General features: G+C 41.0%; 1 protein-coding gene and 1 long non-coding RNA gene across 3 annotated transcripts in view; both read right to left on the minus strand.

Annotated features, from left to right (window-relative positions):
• Positions 1–4,695, minus strand: part of ANXA5 (annexin A5) — a 29,371-nt gene extending 24,676 nt beyond the window's left edge. Inside the window, exons 1-2 of the mRNA XM_040626280.1 lie at positions 4,549–4,695; positions 4,401–4,444 (exon numbers count right to left, since the gene is read on the minus strand). Coding sequence (XP_040482214.1) covers positions 4,401–4,409 — 9 coding nt within the window. The 5' untranslated portion in view covers positions 4,410–4,444; positions 4,549–4,695. The remainder of the gene's footprint in view (positions 1–4,400; positions 4,445–4,548) is intronic.
• Positions 4,696–4,788: 93 nt separating this feature from the next.
• Positions 4,789–15,313, minus strand: LOC103661796. Of its 2 annotated transcripts, XR_568270.2 has the most exons (4): positions 15,229–15,301; positions 15,047–15,120; positions 8,466–8,626; positions 4,789–5,070 (listed from the first exon to the last, which is right to left on the minus strand). It is a non-coding gene; the product is annotated as an uncharacterized LOC103661796 (long non-coding RNA). The 2 variants fall into 2 exon arrangements; XR_568269.2 differs by lacking the exon at positions 15,047–15,120 and having other exon boundaries at positions 15,229–15,313.
• Positions 15,314–24,998: the final 9,685 nt, after the last annotated feature.

Raw genomic sequence — 24,998 nt, forward strand, 5'->3', positions numbered from 1 at the left:
TAAACTATTAAACTGAAAGGATGAGCCCCCCCCAAAAAAAAAAAAACTAAAAAAAAACACATTTAAAACAAAGGTCTTAGGAGCACTAATTTTTGTAAAGATCAACTAATGTGTTTGTGAAGTTTTAGAATAGTATACAGGTTATATGAATACAATTTATTTCAGAAATTGATTATGTTAAAATATTATATTTCTACCATTTTAAATTTCTAAGTCACTAAAAGAAGAAAACCACAGATTGCCCAATTCTCACTAGTTCGCCACCTGTGTCCAAAAGGACCAGATCTAAGTAAGGGAATTAAGATTTGCTGAATGCCAATGAATTGCTCAGTGGCTTGCCAAGCAGTCAAGCAGTTTTGGATCTAGTTCTTTCTCAGCATCCAAAATGTAAACAAGAGTCAGAGGTATCAGGAACTGAGAGACACTAACCCAAAGCAGAACAGTAATCCTGATCTAAGATCCCAAGAGAGATCTCTAAAGAGAGACTGGGCCTTAAAATGAGTGGCATGAAAAGGATTATCACTATCTGGTCAACTCCTCTAGAATGATCCTCATATCAAATCTATTTATTTACATTGATCCTGATTGTTCTGCACAGGCACTTTGTAAATTATCACAGTACAATGATTTCAAATCAACCAAAAAAATTTCTAATCAAACATTGCACAATTTATGTGTGGGAGAGAGAAATCTGGTGTTCGTGAAGATTCCAGTGAAAAATTGTTGCCTGATTTTGCTTCATGACATTCCTGCTGCCTTAAAATATATTAACTCTATAAACAACATTATAAAGCTAAGTTCAGATTGCCCAAAATTATCTTTAAAAAAAATTTTTTTTTTAATTTATTTGAGAGAGAGGCAGAAACAGAGCATGAGGAGGGGGGAGGGGCAGAGGGAGAGGGAGCAGCAGATTCCCCACTGAGCTGGGAGCCCAATGAGGGCTCTATCCCAGGATTCCGGAATCATGACCTGAGCCAAAGGCAGATGCTTAACCAACTGAGCCACCCAGGTGCCCCCCAAAATCTATTTTAAAGTTTTGTTATCATAAAGAAAATTATACAGACTCAAATTGAATTAAAATGTATTAAATGGATCATTCATCTTTGAAATACAGCCAACTCCTGATTTTTCCAAACCAAAGAACACAGAAGTACAGAATGTACTTTTAAGTACCTAAAGTAAATTAGAATATCTGTGAAATAATTTGGCTCTAGCTAAATAGTGAGATTTTAAAAATCTACATGAGCAAGTTAAGCAATAAGAGAGAAATAGGTCAGGATCCAGTTTAAGAAATCCAACCCAAAATACAGTGAAGTCAGATTGAGAAAAATGACCCTAAAAATGGATTTTTTTAAAAAGTCACATTTATATAATCACAAGTTGACCTTTGAAAGAAAAAGATGAAAGGATTCAAAACATATTTTACTCTGTATAGATAATTCAGGCAATTAACAGCTCTTCGGCCATTTCTTAGTAAATATCCTGAACTAGCTTGTACTCAAATTTAGTACAGTAGAAAATGTTAGTGATCCAATAATCATAATAATTTATCATTCATTTAGCAAAGTTCATTCTAAAACAACATGGATATTGTGGTTCCAAATCAGATAAATACAAAATCATTCAAATGAATTATTTCAAAGATATAAAAAAAATATTGTCCAGGATCTGTTTACTTGCAGGTAAATTCTTATTCTTCCTGTGTGTCATGAAAAAGATACAGTTAACCAGTGTGTTATCTTTAAGAAAGACTGGAAAGCCTCATGTTAGACTACTTCTCTCCATAATAACAGTCAATTGGTAGACCCCCATGTGTTTCAATGCTAGTGGATAAGGATTAGGACCAGAAAGAGAAGGGCAGAGCCCAAGAGGTGGTTATTCCACAAATACGTCCAGCTCTGAATGTATTTACTCACCATGATTATATAAATCACTTTTTATGTAGTTCCCAATATCTGTTATGGCTTTGTCACCCTATACTGACATCATTAGGGTAAAATTTTAAGAATTTGTATTGATAGGAATTCTATTAATTATGAGATAAAAAACTTATAATTTATTTATATAATATAACAAAAAATATTAATATAAATATACACAAGAGTATAAAATATCCCTAATATTTTTTATATAAAAACAAACTCCAATTATCTATCAAAGATCAGCCAACGCTTTCTCTTTATATTCCTGGCAAGACGGTCATGCCCACGAGCTACATATATAATTGATTCCTGGATCTTTGCAGACTGTGACTGGCAGGGTAGTCCCAAGTCAAGTAAAAAGACAAAACACTGGTATGGAAGGTACAGTTTATAAACATAAAGGATTACTGCTGTGGGAGTCTACATTTTCATTCTTCAATAAATGAGACAATATTTAATGACACGTTTTAAATGGCTGAAATGTGCTCCTCTAAGTCTCAGGCATCTGATTTCACTACAGATGACCACAGAGTGGAGGTCTCTAGTTCCCATAACCACAGGTCAACAAAACACACTACCATAGAAACCATCTAAAACCTAACAATGAAACTACTTCAGCTTTCCTACCATTACACTGGGGTCCAAGGAAATTTTTTGACAGTAAAAGTGCAAGTCCTTAATGTGGGCATTCTGCATACCATCAAATGTGTTAGGTATAAAACAACAAAACTCCATCTTAATGTTAAACATTTTAACAAAATGGTTTACTTCCGTAATTTCCAAGGAGAACTAATAACAAAGCGCAAAATTCAACAATGTATCTTTCTTAACATTACTTGTAACTTTTATGATGACTAAAAACTGTAGTTTTAACAGAAAACAGTCCCAGAGTTATACTGTGATAGAGATCATATATCTAATTTTATAATGCAAACCACCATTTTCCCAGGTTTTGTATATATAACAGCCTTTGCACTTCCCATTATTTGAAATTATTAATGTCCACAGTTGGAAAAGCATGTTCGTTTGTTCTATCTGGAGTCTACAAAATTAAAAGGAATTGATTGAAAAACTTCAGACATCACTGGGTCAACTTACAAAAGAGACTCAAGAAACAGCCAAATGAGCAAGGATAAAGGGAATTATTCTTTGATGCTTGTTCAACCATCATTTACATCAGCACACCAGCATATCAAGATAAGAAAAACTACCCCTAGTGAAGGAAAGTTAATTCCACAGAAAAGTATCCTTTATGTGGGGAAGAACCTAACCAAAGTTTCCATTTCAAGTAATACCAGAATTAGTTTACTGTAATATTTCCTAAGTGCAAAAGAGGAAGTAAGAATGGAAGCACTGTAGAAATTTAATGAAGTTACCAGGTCATCATAATCCTCCCAAGTTCTCTTGGAAAGGACCCTGCAACCTTACTCAATTTTAGTAGGTCAGTTTTGTTCGTTTGTTTGTTTTGTTTCGATTCCATAAATGAAGAGTATAAAGAGAGGACACTGAGCAGTTTAAATACTGCTTTTAAAAAAATTATCTGGACTCTGAGAAGCCAGTTTGATTGCCCAGGTCCGTAACATTAGTTTTGAGGTGTAGTTGTTAGCACTGGTATTTTATTCACAAAAGACTCTACAACACGGTCATTTTTTTTTAAAGGCTGCTATATGAATGGTTTTTTCTTTCCTGTATTTTTGACAAATGTTAAGAGCAAAAAAGACCAACATTAGGTAATCAAGGTCTGAAACAATCCCAAGGCAAGTTCAATTTAGAACTCGTTCCACGAGTTACTTAAGAAAAACGGCTCTTCTGTTTAATCTTTTGCATGGGGGGGGGGGGAGCAGTACCTACAAGGAACAGTTCCTTTCAGTAAAATTGGGTTGAGCAACTGGAAAAAACTCACTAGAGCTCTACTGGAAAAAGCCAATGCCCACTCGTAGTATTAAAATAATACAGGAAAGGGCACGGAAAGGAGGGGAGGGGTGAAAGGAGAAGTAGAGAGGGGAGGGGAGGGGAAGGAAGGGAAAGGAAAAGAAGAGGAAAGAAGGAAGGAAAGAAGGCAAGTATGGAAAGAAAGCCATGGAATAAAACGCGTTCGCCTCCCATGACCGCTCACAGCTTTTCCTGCTCCGGCTCTAATTTTAGCGGTTCTTTGGATTTTGGGGCGGGCGCACTTTACACATTCACTCACAAAAAGGGAGTGCACACAAATCCGGCCACGTCACCGGCTGCTGCGCCCCGCCGGCTGCTTCGGAGCAGGTTCCGGCGGGCGCGGGAAGGGAAAAAGCCCGGGACGCAGGAAAGGGGTTAGAGGGGGGAGCAACTAAAGGAGAAACAGGAAAGGTGTAACAGATTTCTCGAAGGCAGATTCCATTTACTCCTAAACTTCTTTGGCTTTCAGACCAATTCTAGAACTCCCTAGACACAGCTTACAAAGTTGGCAAATGCAAGCGCTGCGCTGGGGGCGCACGGCCCTACCTGTGCCATGGCCACTGCTCGGGTCAGGAAAAGGTGATGTCAAACTGCAAGACAAGAGAGACACCGCGGGTTTAGCGAGCCGAAGACCGGTCCCCTCGCAGCTCCCTGTCCGGACGCAGCCCCCACCCCCGGCCTGGCGAGCACTCACCCAAGGGTGACAGAGGGCCCTAAGTGCCCCGAACCTCCGAGAGGCGGCGGCGCGCGGGGCAGGGCAGGGATGCGAGCAGAACAGGCTCCAGGCAGCGGCTCTCAGCCCACTCCAAGCAACGGAAACACCACCCGCCCCGCCCCTCCCCTCCCCTCCCCCCCCTCCCCTCCCCTCCCCCCTCCCCCTCCTCCCCTCCCCTCCCGCAGCCTGCCCCGCGAGCCGGCCCCGCCCTTCCCCGGCCTCAGTGCGCCTGCGTGGGGCGCCGCGCGTCCTAGTCCCCGCAGCCTGGGTGGGGCCGCGCTGCCGCTGCTTTGGAAGCGGGAGAAGTCGTCGCTCCCGAAGGGACCGTGGGACCGCCTTGTCCTCGCGCAGCGGGAAGGGCGTGGGGACTCTGTCAGAACTCTGGGTTTTGAGTCTCTGGGTCTTCTCCTCTTTCCGTGGCCGCAGGAACGGTGGCCTCACAGAGCTGCTCCTATGTAGCTTGGCGTAGCCGACTTTTTGCAAGGCGAGACAAGACAGTCACTGCAGCCAAGGACAGTGCGTCTTTGACCACGGTATAGAAAAAAGAGTGCAGCTTTGGGGGCCATTTCCCAAGTGTGTTTTTAAGTAAACGAACAAACAAAGTGCCAGTGGTTACTTCTTAGAGGGCCCTCTCTGAAATGTATATAGCCCTTTGGTAGCTTATGTAGGAAATTTCAAAACCTCTGCCTGGGTCAGTTCCTATTTTACAAACCAGCCTTGAACTTTACTGAAACTTAAATTTGAGGTATACTCTATATTAAGTATGAGTATGAAATATGTAAGCATATGAGACAGAGAGACAGTGAGAGACAGAGACTGACTCCAGGATATTGCACTAGGCTGATTCAGAGAAAGCAAAGACAGTGCCCTTCATAGGCCTCCTGGTGTGGGGGAGGAGAGGCACCAGGGCAGCGACAGCGACAAGGCAAGAGGAGAAGCTTGCAACACGAGGCAAGATCACATTCTCTCAGATGAGAAGAGCAGTTCTGTGGAGATTTCAGGATACGAGATTCGAATCTAGTCTGCTTTGGGGAATAAAGAAGTCGTCAAATTAAATGGAGAACTAATATGATTCTTGGTATGGAACATCTCGTTTGCTTTCACATGGGAGCCACGGGCGTAATCAGGCCCTGACAAAGTCACAGCAGAGCAGTTGTTTACTGGAAAGGAAGGCAAAATTGAAAAGTATGTGGAGCTTGCAACATACACATACCCTCCCCTTTTAGCTTGCCTTTCCTCTTCTCTGGGAGCTTCTTCTCAAGCAGCCCAACATCTCTGCGTGGCCACCAGCTTTCCACTTCACAGCTCCCCGAGCACTCTTGACAGGGCCATGCACCTGAAGGCAGCCCTTTCTCTGAATCTTTCTGTCCTCACTTATGCTCTGTGCTTTCTTTCTGCCCTTCACCAAGAGGAGCTCCTGTACTGGCCTAGAGCATTCTTTTTCCCATACACATCTACCTGCGCTCCATTTATTCATTGCCTCTCTCACTTCCTACTCTCAGAGTAAAGAAATGACATCAGACCTAACAATCTTACTGATTCTATAGGGAAATGCCCATCATGGGTTAATGACTCCTGTGTCCTGCAGCCAAGTACTGACAGAACTAATGAATGATCAGATCCAGTGTCTTGATATATCTCAGTTGGTGTTTTCTTTCGCTTCCAGTTAACATTGATTTATTCAACTCCTACTCTGGACCAGGCACAGTTCTAGGTGCTGGGGAAATGAAACAAAGTAGGTCATAGATTCTGGTAGAGGAGACAGGCAATAAACAAATATCCATTTTGTCCAGTATGATCCGTGCTATAAGAAAATAAAGCAGGGCCAGGGATTGGGGGTGTTGGGAACATTATTTTGCAAAGGTGGTCTGAAGTCATTTCTTGAGGAGAAACCTGAATTATTACCATTTAATTGTATTTGACAACTATTTACTGGGCACCCCAAAACTAAAACAGGAGACAAACTGTACATCATAAAAGAAATGCAATCAAAATGCAACTGGTTTCAGAGGAGGGATTGCTAATATTTTGTCAGGAGATTCTAAAAATTGATATGACATTTGAATTAGGCTTTGAGGGAGGATATTTTATTGGGCAATGAAGAAAAGAAAGGATGATCGCTCTTTGGGTGGACAGCAAAACCAAAAGAAGGAAAGTGATTTTTTGTGCATGGAGTGAAAAGTGCGTAAAGAGGAACTGCCACTTAGATGCTGCTTTGAATGGAATATTTAATTGATGGATTTTGAATGACCGATTTTTTTAAACTCCTGGGTATAATAAATAATGGGCACTCAGAAAATTTCCTTTACTATCTCTTAAAAACAAATATCCATTATCCATTTCCAAAACTCCCTGATCAGTGTCCAAAAGTCATCCTCAGAATCTCTACCAGACCCTCCAGTTAACGCGTTCATCTTCCTAATTAAGCTTCTCTTTCATGCATCTAAAATTAAAATCCTTCTCACTCAGTGTGTTGTCTTTATAGTGTGTTAAATTTAACTATTGCATAATTTGGGGTTGATTGTTGTACTGTCCTTGGGTACAAATAATAGATTTCAGCTATTTTCCGATGAGATGATCAGATGGCATTCCTATCTAAAATTTTCTTTCCATTGAGGAAATATACCAAATGTCGAATAACTGATTTATAAACAAACTTTTGAAACTCGATTTTCCCACTTTCACTCTTCCCCTCCATTATTTGGATCATTCAGGAAACAGCCATTTTATTCTAACAAGTCACTAGGCTTCTTTGTGTTACAGTTTCTACATATGCCAACCCTAATATTTTAATCATGTATCCATTGACCTACTGTGTCCCTTAAACATAATGATCAATAAAGAGAGAGAGAAAAATGAGTAATAGGCTTTGTGTAAGTAAGTACAAGACAACTTTTCCCTAATTTTAGAAGAGTGGGAGTCTTGTGTTTTAAAAGATTATAAAATTTTCAACTAGTCTGATTTTAAAATTGATTTTGTTTAGGGAGGCCTGGGTGGATCAGTTGGTTAAGCGTTGGACTCTTGATTTCCGCTCAGGTCATGATCTCAGAGTTGTGAGATTGAGTCCTGCATCAGGCTCCACGCTCAGTGCAGAGTCCGCTTGAGATTTCTCTCTCTCCCTCTCCTCTGTCCCTCCCCCTGCTCACACATGCTCTCTCTCTCTCTAAATAAAATCTTTTTAAAAAATTAAATAAAATTGGTTTTTTTAAATAAATTTAGTTGCTGCAAATTGTAATTACTTAAAGAAGGAAGAGAGAAGACAGGAACATGAATTGCAATGAGCAGAGGAAATGAGAGAATGCCTAAGCAGGAAGGTAGAGGATAGATACCAGGGAAAGCAGGAATGCCCTCCTTCTCTGACTAGAGCTGAAAAGAGCACGTCCGCTAACGTCAGGGAGTACTGGGTTCAAATCCCCACTGTGCTGTGCACCAGGTGTGTGATCCTAGGTTTCCTTATCTAAAGTGATGGTTAGGATTAAATGAGCTAATTTGTGAAAATGCCTAACAATTGGTTAGATCGGTTTCATTCCTCCATGGTTCTTCCTCCTTCCAAAAATGTTATGATTCTCAGCTCCTATTCTAATGACTCACCCCCCACTCTCACAATGAAAACAAAATTAACCTCCTGTGGTCCCACTGCTCTACTGCAGCAGAGCCTGTCCTATCACCAGCCGTTTCACGCCTGGCAGCCCCCAAATTTTGGGAACCAACCTGATGATTCCCAGTACCATCTCCCTTCCGCCTCCTCTTCTCCCTCATCCAGAGTCTTCCATCTGTGGCCCCTATTGACATATAGCTAAACTAGACTCTGCTCCACATACAGGCCTCCACAGTCCCCAACGGATGGTGCCAAAGATACCAGAAGCACTACTTAGAATTTAATTCAAGCCACCTACCTGGCTTCAGCTCATCCATCCATGAGCATCTTGGGGTGAGAAGAGGAGGTGCAGATTTTGCCCTGTTTTCCCCATCACTTCGACATTCCAGCAGTGACACTGGGATGCAGCCAGCATTCTGGTGGCTCTCCATCCTTGCTCTTTAAAGTGATTGTAGTGTCCTTAGGGGAAAATAGGTCGATGGACGTTCAGAACCTTGTCCTGAGCCAACAGTGCTAAATTATTAGCAGACTCTTTAATCTCCCCTTATTGAGATCCCTGTGCACACCAGAAATTAAAAGCAGAGACTCCCCAGGAGATGTTTAGCTTTAGATGTCCTTCCATTGTTTTTATTCCAAACAATATTTGTATTTATCCAGTAAAATGTAAATCAACTTTCATAGCAGGAGACTGGAATGTAGGTCTTAGATAAATAATTAGGTAAACAAGATTCTCATAGGAATCTTTCAGACAGAATGTTTTAAGCTTGATTGAAACCTTCAGAGCTATGAACAATAACAAACAGTAAAAATACTCAGCCTACGTATAAATGCACACGCATCCTGACTCTCTTTTTCTCTTTTATTGCTGAATCCAGGCACCTAGAATGGTGCCCAGCACTTAGTAGCTGCACATTGAATATTTTGAAAGAATGAGTGAACAGATGAATGAATCCATTGTGGTGTGCTGTGGGGGTTTTTATGTTTAACAATGGTTGCTATTAACTGCAAATCATTGATATTCAGAATGATGAAGAAGATTGAAAAAAGTTAAAAGGAAACCTTGGAAGAGAATTTTTCCAGAGAAATAGATACTATTCTCAAACAAGGATTCTGAATTCTGGAGAGGACTTGTTCCTGGGTGGATAAAGTTTTGTTTTATGACTTTACTAGTGTGTGACCTTGGACAATGATTGGATTTTTCCTAATATGGGGTGGTGGTTGGGATTAGATGAGCTCATTTATTTAATGCCTAAAAATAACAGGAAGACTGGTTTTAATTTCTCATCCCTCATTCTCCTTCCAAAAAACTCTCACCACTAAACCCCACCCTCATCTTCCATGCTGATGATTCAGTCCCCACCCAACCCACTCAAAAACCAAAATTAAGTCCCATGAATCCTTTGCCCCACTGCTGCAGGACTTTCCAATTTCTCAGCACTCACCCCCCAGCCCCAGCCCACTCCCCCTCCTGGGGTCAGTTTATGGTCCTCTCAGCATTGGTTTCTTTATCTGGGGTTCTTCTTCACTCATTCAACAAATTTATTTTGTCATACCATGGCATACATATTAACTAAGTATACAGTGACTTAAAAAAAAAAAGATACACAGGCTCTGTCCAGTTAGAGCACTCTGTCTAACAGGCTAAGTGAGGGGGCACAGTCTGCTCACATTCGGGTAGAGGGAAGAGGGTAGGATGTAGGCTTATACAAGGAAAGCCTTTGCAGGATGAATATGTGCCTGTCCTGGCAGTCAGCCTAACAGGAATCAAAGCATGTGATGGATGGAACAACAATATTCCTTTTTTTTCCCCCTCTTTATGCAATCTTATTACTTGGATAAGATGAGAATGAACATTCGGGAAGAACAACTGAGGAGGGATTTTGCCTGAGAAAGGGGAGGGAGAGGACTCACCCTCTGAGGGATGCTGTGATAGTCACCCTCACACCCCAGACACTGCCATTGTCCTCTAAAATCTTCCAATCTAATCCCCACTCCCTGACATCTTCCTCCTGTCCTCCACATTCTCACACCATTCCAGCTGCGTCTCCTATTACTCTTGGACATCATGCAAATCTCTAGTTCCTCTCTTTTCACCCAGCCTACCAACCTTTCTCCTGCTTCCACTGTCTCCTCTGTCCAGCTCCCAGCCGACAGTCACAGCCAGTCAATAGTCATAACAGCCACCATCTTGTCATTATCCCCACCCTTCTCTGTCCAGTCTACTGTCTTCACATACCCCACTGACCTGACCCACATGTGGGCTGCTGAGTGTCATTGGACACAAACAATCATACCACAGATTGGCCCTGCAACAGATTTGGGGTTATCAGTCTCAGTGGGACCCTCAGCATTTCTTAGCAACCCTTTAATATGTCTTTGCTCCGCTCGTTCTCCACCTGGCATGATATTGATTTTAGTCTTTCACTGTTCTCCTTAAGAACCTAGCCTTCACATTTCTCCCAGCAGATGGCCTTAATTCCTGCTCAACAGGCCTACTTGCCCTGAATTCTCATCCTTCTCCTACAAATGTATCGTGTTCACACCTTTCTTACTTCCCTTCTTGCTCAGAGGATGAGAGTATCCTCTTCCTCCCTGAGGTTCATTCTCCAGGATTATGATCTTACTCTTACCTATATTTAAATCTTTTCCCTCCACTAGCTTCTTCCTCTCAGCCCAAATTAACAAAGCTGTTTAAATCAGGACTTTCTTAGTTTCAAGAGACAGAAACCCAACTCAAACCAGCTTAGGAAGAGGGATTTTTTTAAGGTGTCTGGGAAGATCTTTAACTATAAAAAATAAGAACCCATTCTAACTATCATAAGCAAAGAATTATTAAAGGATTTTAGGCACCTTGGGACAATGTCTGGCAAGACTAGGAAATCATCCTTGGTGGGCACGCAGGCTGGACAGTGCCCAAATCACACTGTCGACTTCTCCAATGAAGAAGTTACCCCTGGCAAAGTAATGCTGTGCATAAAACGAACCTGCTAGAACCTTGGCCCTATTGCCTCTGCAAGCTTTGATCTCTCCACACTACCCTGCCAAGATCTCAGAAGGTAGATTCCGTGGAACATTTGTGTCCTTACCTTGCTGAAGTGGTCATACCACAGTCACACCGTGCACACTACTGGAGTGGTGGGCACCGTCCACACCTTTTCACAAGGTCTCTGCTCTACAGGATGAAGAGCCTGGAACTACATTCCCCAGAATCCCTTGCTAGAATCTGTCCGTGAGAAGAATTTGCCAAGATTTGGAAAACAGCAGAGGTGAGAGTTGCACTCAGAGGCATGGGCCGGACATGAAATTTCTAGCAAGTTTCTGAAAAGGTCTGGTGAACTGGTGGCTCCCAGGACAGGGCTGCAGAACAAGACAGTGGACTTTCTGAGGACTGTGGCAGCTTTCTGGCAAGCTCTTGAGAACCCCTACTGTCTTTGGCACTTCCAGACTGAGGTATTCAGTGGTGGCTTCCCTGATCTGCATTGCTGTCTTTCTAGCAGTTGGTGAAGCCACTAATACCCTATATTAAGCTTTTCATAACTGTATTAAACAGAGTGGCCTTTCTTTTCTTAACCGAACCCAGGATTCAACTGAGTTAGAGCCTTGGCAAAAAGAAGCATGTTGCTGCATCAATTTGATAGTTATAGTAAAATAACATAAAGAAGATGCAAAACATACCAGGAGACATCAATTTGGGAGATGTTGGGGGAGGGGTGGCTTCTCAAATGTCCCTAGGCCTCATGGGAGACATGCCTGGGTTCGTAGTGATAGCATTTTGTCTATTTAGGGTGAGGTCCTGCCAGATTGATCCAACCATATCACTGTGACACCACAGCACGTTATCTTTCCCTTTGACAAACCACACGGATCTAACCACTAAGCTCTGGGTGATTTCTTTTCTCTGCCACTATCATGAGCCTGCTACCTAGTCCACAATTTTCCCATGAGATGCACAGTTGCTCGGCAACTATACACAGTGTTTAGGAGCCAAGGGAGGCTGAGTAGGGCAGGCCCAACCCAGCCCTGACAAGGTTACCTTCTCCTGAATCAGTCTCCCGTGGTCGGTACTGACAGATAGAACCTAATCGCATGCCCTCTCTAACCTCAAGGCGCTTGGGAAGTAAGCTGTAGCTTTAACTTTATGGAAGCAGGAAACTTCACTCCCACATGAAGTTCATAGGAGGGAAAAAAAAAAAAACAGAAATGCCAATAAATGGGAAGTATGACAGATGACATGTGCACAGCTCTCTCTCTCTCTCATTTTTCTCACTCATACACCAGCTTTCTCCCTGTGGCAAGAACATGACTACCATTACCTCAGGATCACATTCTTCCAGCTCTACAAAAGCCTTCTTTCCCAAGTTCAACTTGGAAAAATCTGATTGGGCCAGCAAGGTCACAGACCCTAGTCACACTCACCATTATAATCACATGATCGAGTGGAGAATATCCTAGAAGAGATCATTTTTGTAAATCAGGGTTTTGGAACCATGGCACCATTTTTTTTTAAGTTTGTCTATTTATTTTTTTAGTAATCTCTACAACCAAGGTGGGGCTTGAACTCACAATCCTGAGATCTAGAGTCACATGCTCCTCTGACGAAGCCAGCCAGGCGCCCCTCCACCATGGCACTACTGACATTTTGGGCTGGATAATTATTTGCTGTGGGGGGAAGAGAGAGCTGTCCTGTGCATTGTAGGACGTCTGGCAGCCTCTCCAACCTCTACCCCTATTTGTCAGGAGCACCTCCCACACACACACTGTGACAAACAAAAATATCTCCCAACATTGGCTAATGGCCCCTGCAGGGCACAATTGTCCCCAGTTGAGAACCACTGATCTGTATAAGGGATTTCTTGCTGAGCCACAGCTCCGTGTTCCATTTGTTCCAGTGTCACCCAGGCTGCAGCAGCCTGTCCATCGCCAACTACACTTCTGAATCGCCAAGTGAACTCTAGATACATTTATCTACCTGTCTGCTACTCATATCTCTACCAGGACATCCTAAAGCTAACTCAAAACCAACATGCCCAAAACTAACTCATCATTTTTCCTCTAAGATTAACTCTTCCTTTCACATTCCCTGCCCTGGTCAAAGACATCAGTGTCAATCACTCACGCAGACTCCTAGCAGCACTTCTGGATCCTTCACTTTCCCTCACCACCCCCATCCACCACCACATGTGAGGGGGCAGATGCTAATAACAGCTCTCCTTGTCTTATATTGGCTCCCTCTCCCCACTTGCTATTACAATAGTCTTCTACTAGCCTCTTACTTTCTCCTCTAATTTACCGTCTAAATGCAAATTCGATTGTGTTACTCCATGCTGAAAATTAATAGATTTTTAGCAGATCCAAATTGCTTGTGGAAAATAGTCAGAATTCTTTAGCAATGTGCATATTGACCTTCCTGAACTTTTCCTCCAGCTTTACTCCCACCTTCTGCTTTCTTGCTAACAAACTACTTAAAAGTTCCTGATTTTGCATTTGTTATCTGCCTGCCTGCCTCTACCTTCCCCTACATTCTCTTAGTTCAGAGGGTGAACTCCTATTCCTCCTTCAAGACCCACTGTAAGCATCTTTTCTCTTATTTTTCTTTCTTAATGTTCCTTTTAAGCATATGTCCTGGTATCTGGACAGCAACTTCGTGAGAGACCCTGGGCCACCTCTACCCAGTTAACTAGCTCCTAAATTTCTGACCCACAGAAATGATGAGACCAAAAAATTATTTGCTGTTTTAAGCCACTAAGTTTTGGGGTAATTTGTTACACAGCAACAGATGACTAATTCGAATAGTTTAGTTACAGAGCTCAACATAAATGAAATTCTAGACCCAAGTTCCAAGTTTAAGGGGCTCGGTATTTCTACCTCAAGCTTCACCCTGCTTTTGAATGATACCTATGAATTGTTTTATTTCTCCACATTCATTTTGAAACACAGGAAAAATAATTGTGTTAAAAAATGTGCTTGAGTGGGGGCACATGGGTGGCTCAGTCAGTTAAGCGTGGGACTCTTGATTTCAGCTCAGGTCAGGATTTCAAGGTTGTGAGATCCAGCCCCTGGGCGTGGAGCCTGCTTAGGATTCTCTCTCTTCCTCTCCCTCTGCCCCTCCTACCTCTAAAAAAGCGTGTTTGAGTGAATTTGCTGCTCAATAATCATACAGTAACATGCAAAGGAAGAGTTCAAAATTCTATTATTATTTAATGTGGCTTTAAAGATTCAGAATGGGAACTGAGGGATCATCAAGACACATTTTCCTCTACATTCAAATTTCTATCTTTCAAAGAATCAACGACTACAGAATATCTAACAGAGAATTTAATTCCAATTTTCTAGATAATCAGTTAGGAATGTAATTTTGATTTCATAAAGAAAACTCTCCACTATAAAGAAAAGTCCTAAACTTTTAAAAACATTTTACTTATTTTTAAATTCACTTGTGTAGGAACAACTAAAATGGTCATCAAAATAAGAATAGATAAATGAATTGAATATTCATGGAATGGAATGGTAGTCAGCAATAGAAAAAAACACAACTTCATGGAATAATCTCAAAAACACGTTGAACAAAAGATACGGCACAAGACGATACATTCTATCCGATTTCACTTACATGAAGTTCAGGAACATGAAAACTAAGCTATGGTGAAATCAAGAGCAGTTTCTGTAGGGGTAAAGTTGACTAAAAGAAGGAACCGGAAAACTTCCTGGGAGTGATGGAAATGTTCTTTATCTTGATTTGGGTGACAACTTCATGGGTGTATATAGCTATCAAAACTCATGATTTAGTATTTACTTATGTTCATTTTACTGTATGTAAATTTTACCTCATTCTAAAAAAGACAGCATTAAAAAATAGTGCGTAATACCAAATCTACTTACGTGTCCCCATTAGAAGGATAACCTCTCTTTTAGAAGGTGTAGAGAGGGGATTCAGAACACCACATTGAAAGAGCCTTCACATCACACAAGCAAAACTAAGTAAATATTTCCAAATATTTCCAAAAACGACCTTTGAGGAAAATAAACCTCAGCCGCCAGAGCCATGATAAATAAATACCCACTGATTCTTAGCACAAGCTGGATTTGGGTAGAAAAGCATTCACTTCGCCTCACTTCTGAGACTGCCCTGTTCAGCACAGACAGCAGACACAGGAAGGGGACCCTCCACACCGCAGAAAGGCCCCTGGGGCAGAGCCCAGCAAACAAGTGGCCGGCAGGGGGCAGGAGTCGGGCGCTGCGTGGGTGACTCAGCGTCCAGCAATCCCACACGTGCAGAGGAGGAGGGGTTCTGGCACAGAAAGGAGACAGAAAGGGAAAAAACATATTGAAGAAGCCTTCACAGTTGTGGACTGGGGCTGCAGAGGGGCCCCTGGGAGCTGCTGCTGGAACCGAAAGGGAGCATTTGCCACACTTGGCCGGGACCTGAGAAGACCAGGGGCCTGCACGCCACAAAAGGGGAAAGCGTTCAGGAACAGATGCGCGCTGTTCCCATCTGCGAAGGGAAAGGCAGAGAAGACAAAAACCCTGGGCTCAGCGAGGCAGAAGCCATCATTGCGGGGGTAGGGGGGTGAGGGGATTGGGACAATTTTGTATAGAATGCAAGCCTCTACCGATTAAATACAGACACCAGATTCCTCACCTGGTCTCCCAGGATCCGCTTTTCGCCGCTCAACACCACTCACCCTTACCTCGGGATGAAATTCAGACTCAGGGAACATGGTTTGTAGGGTCTTTGTTATTTTTCCCCAACACACGTATCACAAATGCCTCTTACTTTCATAGGGAAATACAGCTCTACCTGCAGCCCCCCACCTGTAGCTCCTTAGTGTTTCAGTAACGTGGTAGCTCCCATGTCCTTGCTCTGGGAAGTCTTTCCTAACCAACGCCCCTAGTCTGGGTTAGGTGCTTTGCCCCGGGGGTGGGTGGGGGGGGTGTGCGGCTAGCACCAAGCACCTTCTTCCGCTGTGGTAAAGCCTGGCCTCTATGTATTGTGGCTGCCTGCTGATTTTGCAAACTGCAGAAAAGTTTAAAACGATGCTTTGCTACCAACTAAAACCTTGTTACAGGGACACCTGGGTGTAAGTATCTGCCTTCGGCTTGGGTCATGATCCTGGGGTCCTGGGATTGAGCCCCGCTTTCTTCTCTCTATTCAGCAGGAAGCCTGCATCTCCCTTTGCCACTGCCTGCCGCTCCCCCTGCTTGTGCTCTCTCTCTCTGCCAATAAATAAGTAAATCCTTAAAAAAATAAAATAAAACCTTGTTACAATTAATACCTTGTTAATTATACATATTTTAAAATAAATAAAATGTTACAGACACAGAATAGTACTACCATTGTTATTCCCTTTCTTTAAAGATTTTATTTATTTGTTTGTTTGTTTATTTGAGAGAAAGAGAGCATGGGGGGAGGGGCTAAAGGAGAAGAAACTCCCTGCTGAGCAGGGAGTCCATTGTGGGGCTCCATCCGAGGACCCTGGCATCATGACCCCAGCTGAGAGCAGAGGCTTAACTGACAGAGCCACCCAGGTGCCCCAGTTACTTATGTTTTTAATTAAAATCAATATATAGCATTTTTAGTATTTCTTGGTATGTTTCAAATTTACTGTAATTAATATGTACTACACACACTCTAACAATTCTTTCACTGTACCTTGTTTTGATACATATTCATGAAGAAATTAAGACATCAAAGAGCAAATCAGAAAAGAAAAACTAATCCATTTGACCACATTAAAATTAAAAACTCTGAATGATAAAATATTACATAAATGAAGTTAAAATGTAAGCAGCTGACTATAATTACCTCTCTTAAAAATAATTATTGTTTCAAAGATATTTGTGTTCATAATTCTAAAAGCCAAGTTTTTTAATATGTTTAAAATTTAAAAGTCTCTTCCCTTACTTGCTCCTACTATTAAGTCCCATTCTTCAGAAGTAGATTTTTTCAACTCTTTTAGCTTTTTTTTTTTTTTCTGGAATTAGCCTCCATGTTTTTAAACATGTACTTTGTTTAGGATAGGACCTATTGACTCCATACCACTGAAGACAGTGATTTATGAGCTTTCTTCACACACACTGTCCATCTCAATAGATAGAACTTCTAGGTGGACCAATAGTCCGTGCTTATGTTAGCATGATTATGGAAACAGAATTCACAGGAGAGCCATGTTAATGTCCCTGTTTCACTTTCTTTCATCTATAACTTGTTTTCCCTATTGTCTCCACTACCCTCATTGGTTTCATTGCCTATGTGCCTTTATTGATCTCTAAACTCCCCTCCAAAAGAGGAATTCCTTTAATATTTAATACATTCAAATTCACCAGGAAATACACACACATGTATGTATGTATGTAGGTGTTTCCCCTTGAATGTATTTTCCAGACCACCCTTCTGAAGCATACTCTCCTTCCTGTCTGGTCCAGTTGTTCCATGTCTGCTTGATACTTCTCACTGTTATCCTAGACATTGGACGACCAACTCAACCCAATTCTCCAGGGACTGGCCCAGTTTAAAGCTGAAAGTCCCATATCTGGCACCCCCCTCAGGCCCAGACAAATTGGAACAATTGGTCAACCTAGCTGGACAACCCTCTGCCTCATTCCTGGTTCAAGTCCTATTTCCTGGATCCTATGTCTTCTTCTTGGTTTCTTTCCTTGTTTTGTGAAACGCATTCTCCAGTATTTTTCTGAAAAGGATGTAAATTTTTTTTTCCTTTTTTTAATTTAAATTCAATTTAGGTAACATATATTGCATTATTAGTTTCAGAGGTAGAATTTAGTGAGTCATGAGTTGCATGTAACACCCAGTGCTCATGACATCAAGGGCCCTCCTTAATGCCCATCACCCAGTTACCCCATCCGCCCACCCACCTCCCCTCCAGCAACCCTCAGTTTGTTTCCTGAGATTAAGAGTCTCTTATGGTTTGTCTCCCTCTCTGGTTTTGTCTTGTTTCATTTTTTCCTCTCTTTCCCTATGATCCTCTGCCTTGTTTCTCAAATACCACATCTGAGTGAAATCATATAGTATTTGTCTTTCTCTGACTGACTTATTTCATTTAGCATAATACCCTCTAGTTCCATCCATGTCATTGCAAATGGGAAGATTTCATTCTTTTTGATGGTCAAGTAATATTCCATTATATATACATACTCATCACCTCTTCTTTAACCATTCATCTGTTGATGGACATCTGGGTTCTTCCTGTATTTTGGCTGTTGTGGACATTGCTGCTATAAACATTGGGGTGCATGTGCCCCTTCGAATCACTACGTTTGTATCCTTTGGATAAAGACCTAGTAGAGCAATTGCTGAGTCATAGGGTAGTTCTAGTTTTAACTTTTTGAGAAACGGCCTTACTGTTTTCCGAGTGGCTGTACCAATTTGTATTACCACCAGCAATGCAAGAGGGTTCCCCTTTCTCTGCATGCTTGCCAACATCTGTCGATTCCTGACTTGTTAATTTTAGCCATTCTGACCAGTGTGAGGTGATATCTCATTGTGGTTTTGATTTTGTAGTTCCCTGATGCCAAGTGATGTTGAGCATTTTTTTTTTTCATGCATCTGTTAGCCATTTGTACGTCTTGTTTGGAGAAATGTCTGTTCATGCCTTCTGTTCATTTCTTGACTGGATTTTTTGTTTTTTGCGTGTTGAGTTTGATAAGCTCTTTGTAGATTTTGGATATAGTACTTTATCTGATAAGTCATTTGCAAATATCTTAAGGAGGTAGAAAGTTTTAAAACTTGAATGATTACTCCACTGACTTCTAGCTTTCCATGGGGCAGGTAAGAAGTCTGGTGCTTTTCTGATTCTGGATCTTCTGTATGTTTTCAATCTCTGAGAATTTGTAGGATCTTTTCTTTATCTCCAAGGTTCTGAAATGTTACAGTGGCATGCCTTAGCGTGATTTTTTTGTCGTGGCATGCATTATGCAGGGCATAAGTGAGCTCTCTCAATCTACAAACTCATATCATCTATTCAGGGAATCTTCTTGATTATTTCTTCAAAAGTATCCTACCCTATCTTTTTGTATTATTTCTTTCTAGAACTCCTATTTATTAGAGTGATGGGCCTCCTGAACTCTAATCTTTTCCTTTCCTCTTCCATTTTCCATTTCTTTATTTTTGATTGACTTTCTGGAAGATTGTCTCAAATTTGTGTTCCAAACTTTCTTCCAAAAATTTCTATTTAACTTCGAAGAGCAATTTTTTTGTTCTCTGAATAGTTTCATTCTGTAACCTTTCTATTGTTGTCCAGATGCTCTCTTTCTTCCTACCACATGGGGATATGAACTATAAAGTTTGTTTGCTTTTAAAGTTTTCTTCTGCTCCATACGTAATTTCTACTTTCTTCAGATGCTTGTTTGTTTGATTTGATTCTGTCGTGGCATAGGCTTTCCTTAATTGCCTGGCAACCCTTGGTTGTCTGCTCATATTTAAAAATAAAGGAAGAAAAGAACCTGACTGGAACAGGCAGGTACACATCCCTGTAGCGTGCTCTGGCTAGGTTGTTTTATTGTTCTTTGTTTTGTTGTTGTTGTTGTTGTTATTGTTTTTGTATTTAGTTAGTTTCCCATAGTGGACTCAACCACATTCTCACCTGGGAAGTAGAAGTTTGGCTGACAATTCATTTCTCTTACAGACCTGCAACTAACCCTCCCACTGTCAGCACCACCTGCACCCCTGTTCTGATATTTCTAAATCCTCCTGGGCTCCTGCAGCGCAGTCAGCCTTCTCAGCTTTCCTTACCGCCAGCGTTGGTTTCCATTGTTAATTCAGTTTTGCTGCTAGTCCATCTGCCTTCTGGTTTCCAATATTCCATTGCTGCCATAGCCTCTACTTATAAGTATTTCTCTCTCTCTCTCCCAATTTTTTTTGCCTTTATAGGCTTGTGCCAAACAAACAAATAAACTAACAACAACCCTATGCTGTCACTTTTATGCCATTTGGGGAGGGAGGGTGAGTAAATGTGTGTTTACTTTGCCGTATTTCACCAGAAGTCTTGAAACTGTCTCTTTCTCCTCTGTGTGTGTTCCCTGCTGGCTCTGGAGGCAGCTGAGCTGAGGACTGCATCTCATTCATCATTACAGTCTAGTGTCCAGCATTTTGCCTGGCATACATTAGGAGCTCAATAAGTAAGAGTTTTTTGAATAAATATAGTACAGTAATTTTTTTTAAATATTAACCAATGTTTTGCTTTCTTTTTCTCACCAGTATTTCATTTTCCCCTTTCCAGCTAGGCTAATGTGTTGTCATGGTTTCAGGGAATGCATGGGACAACAGAAAACAAACTATTGCTGGATTTTGCGTTTCAAAAGTTTAAGTGTTTAGGAAAATTGAAAGGACTCATAGTATAGACAAAATATTGGGGCAAAACACTGTGAAGCGTCTCTCTACCTTTCCCCTGGAATTGGAAGAGTGATCCAAAAGAGACTCAGAACTTAGCTCCAGGGAGGCAGCAAACCCTATAGAAAAAACAGGTAGTGTGTCTGGACAGTCAGGACAATTTCATTCCACTAGAAGGGCTCAGGAGCATGGGAAAGTTTCTTGCGCACTCAAGAATGAAAACAAGGTAAGTGGAGAAAGCCAGCGGATCTAAAGTGGCCTTATAAATAAGAATGAAGGTTAAGAAATGCCAGACTGGACCAGTGAATGGAGCGACAGGATGATGCTTATGGCACGGATACCTCATGGGCAGATGACATCGAACGTTGGATCTCTCCCAACTCTGATGCTTTAGCACTATGTAAGCCCCTTGTTACTTAAACACAAATTAACTGAGAAATCCACAAATTAACTGAGACTGTGTCTGCCACCCAAGTAAAATGGGAGCCCAAGATTGAAATTAAGTTGATTTACAAAAAAATAAAATTACATTTTTACAATATCTCTACTGGTGAGTTGAAATTCATATCTACTAAACAAATATGGTGATGATGTCACCAGATTATTCATTTTAAAATTCACTGAAATATTCACAAGTGTTTGCACGTGAGATGATCGAATATGTTAAAGTAACACCGTGCTAAATTAAAATACAGATTTACTTGCAAATGACAAATCATCCATAAAATCAACCATGTGGTTTGTAGAATAGGTAGATTACTTGGCTAAACTGTTTATATTGTTAATCTTAATGGAATAACTAAGGAATACAGAAACATCTATTAGGAACATATGTTAGGACGGCCACCTCCAGCCAAGATGAAGGCCAGTGCTCTCCAAGAATGGCTACAAAACCTGCATAAAGTATACAAAACAATATCTGCTTGAAGGCATTGAGGAACTGGGGAAACTTGGCCTTGAGCAACAAGATTACTGAGAAGGAAGAAACTTGGAGAGGAGAGCTGGCATTCTGCAATTGATTTTTCCTCTGGCAAAATAGCATTTTCCTACTCTGAGCACGGGGCACGAGGCCAAGGACCAGGCCATGGATGTGGGCAGGAGGTCACCAAGAGGCAGAGAAGGCAATAGAATTTTTGGCAGTTTTGGGAGCTGGAGAGAAAAATTGGAATCTTATGAGTCTTGGGATGCCAGTGAGAACAGTGGGTGGAACATGAAGCCTGACACTTAACCTGTTTTCCCAAATTCCGATGCTGCCTGAACAGGATATTAAGAAACTAATCAAAACGCCTGTAAAAGTACAGCTGAGATTTTGCAGTCTCAAAAGACTCACCAGGAGGAAAAGTTCACAGTGGGCACCCCAGGTCCTCAGGTGTAATCTTAGGAGGGCGTTTTGCTATAACAAAAATATTACACATTATTTCTCATAGCTCTGGAGGCTGTGAAGTCCAAGATCAAGGCATTGACAAATTCAGTGTCTGGTGAGAACTGACTTCCTGGTTCATAGGCAATCATCTTCTCACTGTGTCCTCACGTGGTGGGAGAGACGAGGGAGCTCTCCAGGGTCTCTTCTGTAAGGGCACTGCTCCCATTCATGAGGACTCCACCCTCATGACCTAATTACCTTCCAGAGGCCCCACCTCATAATACCATCACATTAGAGGTGAGAATTTCAGCATATGAATTTTGGGGAGACGTAAATATTTACTCTATAGCAGAGGCTTCCTCTCTAGAAACAGGGATAGATCAGAGATTGAAAAGAACCTCACAAAAACTAAAATGCACTATATGACATTCTGGAAAAAACAAAACTACAAGGACAACAATAAGATCAGTGGTTGCCAGGGACTGGGCTTGGGAGGCATGAATAGGTGGAGCACAGAGCACGTTTAAGGCAGTGAAACTATTCTTTAGGATACTCTGATGGTGGATCCCTGTCATATACATTTGTCAAAACCGAGAGAATGGGTTCACTCACCTAGGGTGAATTCTACAGAAACTACAGACTCTGAGTATAATGATGCGTCAATGTAGAGTCATCCTTGGTGAAAAAAAAAAAAGGCACCCTTCTGGCAAGGGATGTTGATAGCAGGGGAGGCTATGCATGCGTGGGGGAGGGCGTACAGGAACTCTACTTTCTGCTCAACTTTTCTGTAAACTTAACACTGTTCCAAAAAATAAGATCTAAAAAGACAAAAAAAGCCTGTAATGCAGCCTGTAGTCAGGTCTATCTTTGACTGAATTAAAGTGGTCAGCTCCCTAGCAGAGGAAGGAGTAAAGCCTCTTTGGAGAACAATTTCGCCCCTAAACCTCTATAATGTTTAAAATACAATGTCTGGTACATTCAGGAGACACTCAGCAGACATTCCAGGAGACAGAAACAATTATTAAAAACCATAAAGAAAAAAATAGAAATAGACATATTAATCCAGATATTTTGGTTATCAAAAAACAATTAAAATAAGTATGCTGAGTTTACTCAGGAAAAACAGATGAAAATAATGTATGTTATTAGTTTAAATATAGACATGAACTGGGGAGTACAACGTATATCAAAAAACTAGCAATGATAGTATCTCACATTTATTGAATGCTAATTTTGTGCCAGACATTGTTCTAAGTGATTCTTCAATTTCTCACAACAATCCTGTGAAATAAATACTGTACTATCATTGCCCCTACTTTACAAACGAGGAAACTGAGGTACAAGATGGTTAAATTAATGCTTATGGTCAAAGGACTAGTCAATGGCAGAGTTAGAATTTGAACTCAGGTAGTCCAACCCCAGAGCGCTCGCTTTAAGTTACAATGCTATCCAGATTATCCATCTTCTTCTACTGTAACAGCCATAGATGATCATGTTTTGGTTAAAGAGATGTAGAACCCTAGGAGTTCAAATTATTTAGGTCACCAAAATGTTTCCTGTTTTCTCATGGCCTAACCCATGAGAATGTGAGCATTCCAATTTAGCCCAAATTGCACAGAGATGTATTCTTGAAGCCATGCTCCCAATAAAGCTTTTCTGCAAGTACTAGAAACTCAGAAGAAATGTGTCTAATTTTAGGTAGACAAAAAAAATAGAAAATAAAAACAAGTATGTGAAATTTGATCAGAAATAGTGTTCAATATTAACCATCACCTAAATTACCTTTGTGCACTTTTGTCTGGACACACTTTAATTATTATAATTGCCACCTATGAATTCTTAGCAGCAGAATTACAGTTAATTCATTTATCCCACCTCTGGGTAGATAATTTGGACTGCAAATTACACCACATATATAGGTCTCTACTTTTTCTAACAGTACTCTCTAAATAAAACAAGTCTCTATTCTTGTTGACAGACGAGACGGTTAACCATCTTACCAGGTAAACATTAAAGAAATATACTTGAAAGGACAGTGGACTCCTCAGTATGAACTCCCTCCCTGTCTGTTGCACTTCTTTTCCCAACCATGTATTTTTACTACCAGAAAATTTTAACATTTGATTTGATTTCTCCAAGTCTCTTCTAAACAGATAAATCAAAGCTTTGTCATCATTTTTACCTTAGTATGAATTAATGAATGACTCAATCTCTTGGCTAGCCAGCTGTGATCAGGGACATGGGAAGTTGGTGTTTTGACTGGGATGCAATAAGTACAAGTCATGACAATTTTTGAACATAAATTACAGGACTATTGTTTTCTTGATTGCTGCAAAATGAAGACCGTAATATAAGATATCTCTTAGAATTGTTGTGAAGTTTGCATGAGAATAATGAGCATAAATACTCTTTAGGATAATATGAGGCACACAGTAGGTGCCTAATAAATGATGGCTTTTATAATTAATTATAATGACTTCAGCAATAATGGAGAAATTTAAAGGAATCAAATATATTTGGAAAGATGGCAAGACAGTTACGGTAGTAGATCTGAATAAAGTTTAATGAAAGAGTCAAACGAAGCCCTCAACTCACAGAGCTAGCTTTCACTGTCCAACACCATTTTTGCCACTTTGGATGATGTATGAAAGACTAGGATGCATCTTGTGATCTCACTGTTTAGCATGCAAACCTAAATATTCATAGATTTACAAATCCCCTTCATCATTTAAGAAATTTTGTGGAATCAAAATGTCAAGTTCATAGTTAAAATCTTTTCTTTCCATTTATCCAGTAAGCCATGATCTCTTCATATGTCTATTTTTGTGAACAAAGCAGCCACCTAACATCATGCCCACCCACACACTTAGGTGCACTATCGTTTTTTTCACATACAAATTATCTTCCTGACTTATTATCAGCAGGATATGCCCGCTGAGCTATTTTTTTCCAATAACAGCAGTAGATTATACATAAAACTCCAACATTTTCTCACTGAGTTCCATTTGTGGCCGGAAGCGAACCCTTCCAAGGTTGTTAAGAGGTTTTATAAATGCAGTTTGGCTACAGATCAAAAATAAGTCAACTGTCTCCCCGGGTGTAGGAATTCAGGAGTTCCCTCATTA

Source organism: Ursus maritimus, unplaced genomic scaffold (genome assembly GCF_017311325.1).
Source record: "Ursus maritimus isolate PB19 unplaced genomic scaffold, ASM1731132v1 scaffold_11, whole genome shotgun sequence".
Classification (NCBI taxonomy): Eukaryota; Metazoa; Chordata; class Mammalia; order Carnivora; family Ursidae; genus Ursus; species Ursus maritimus.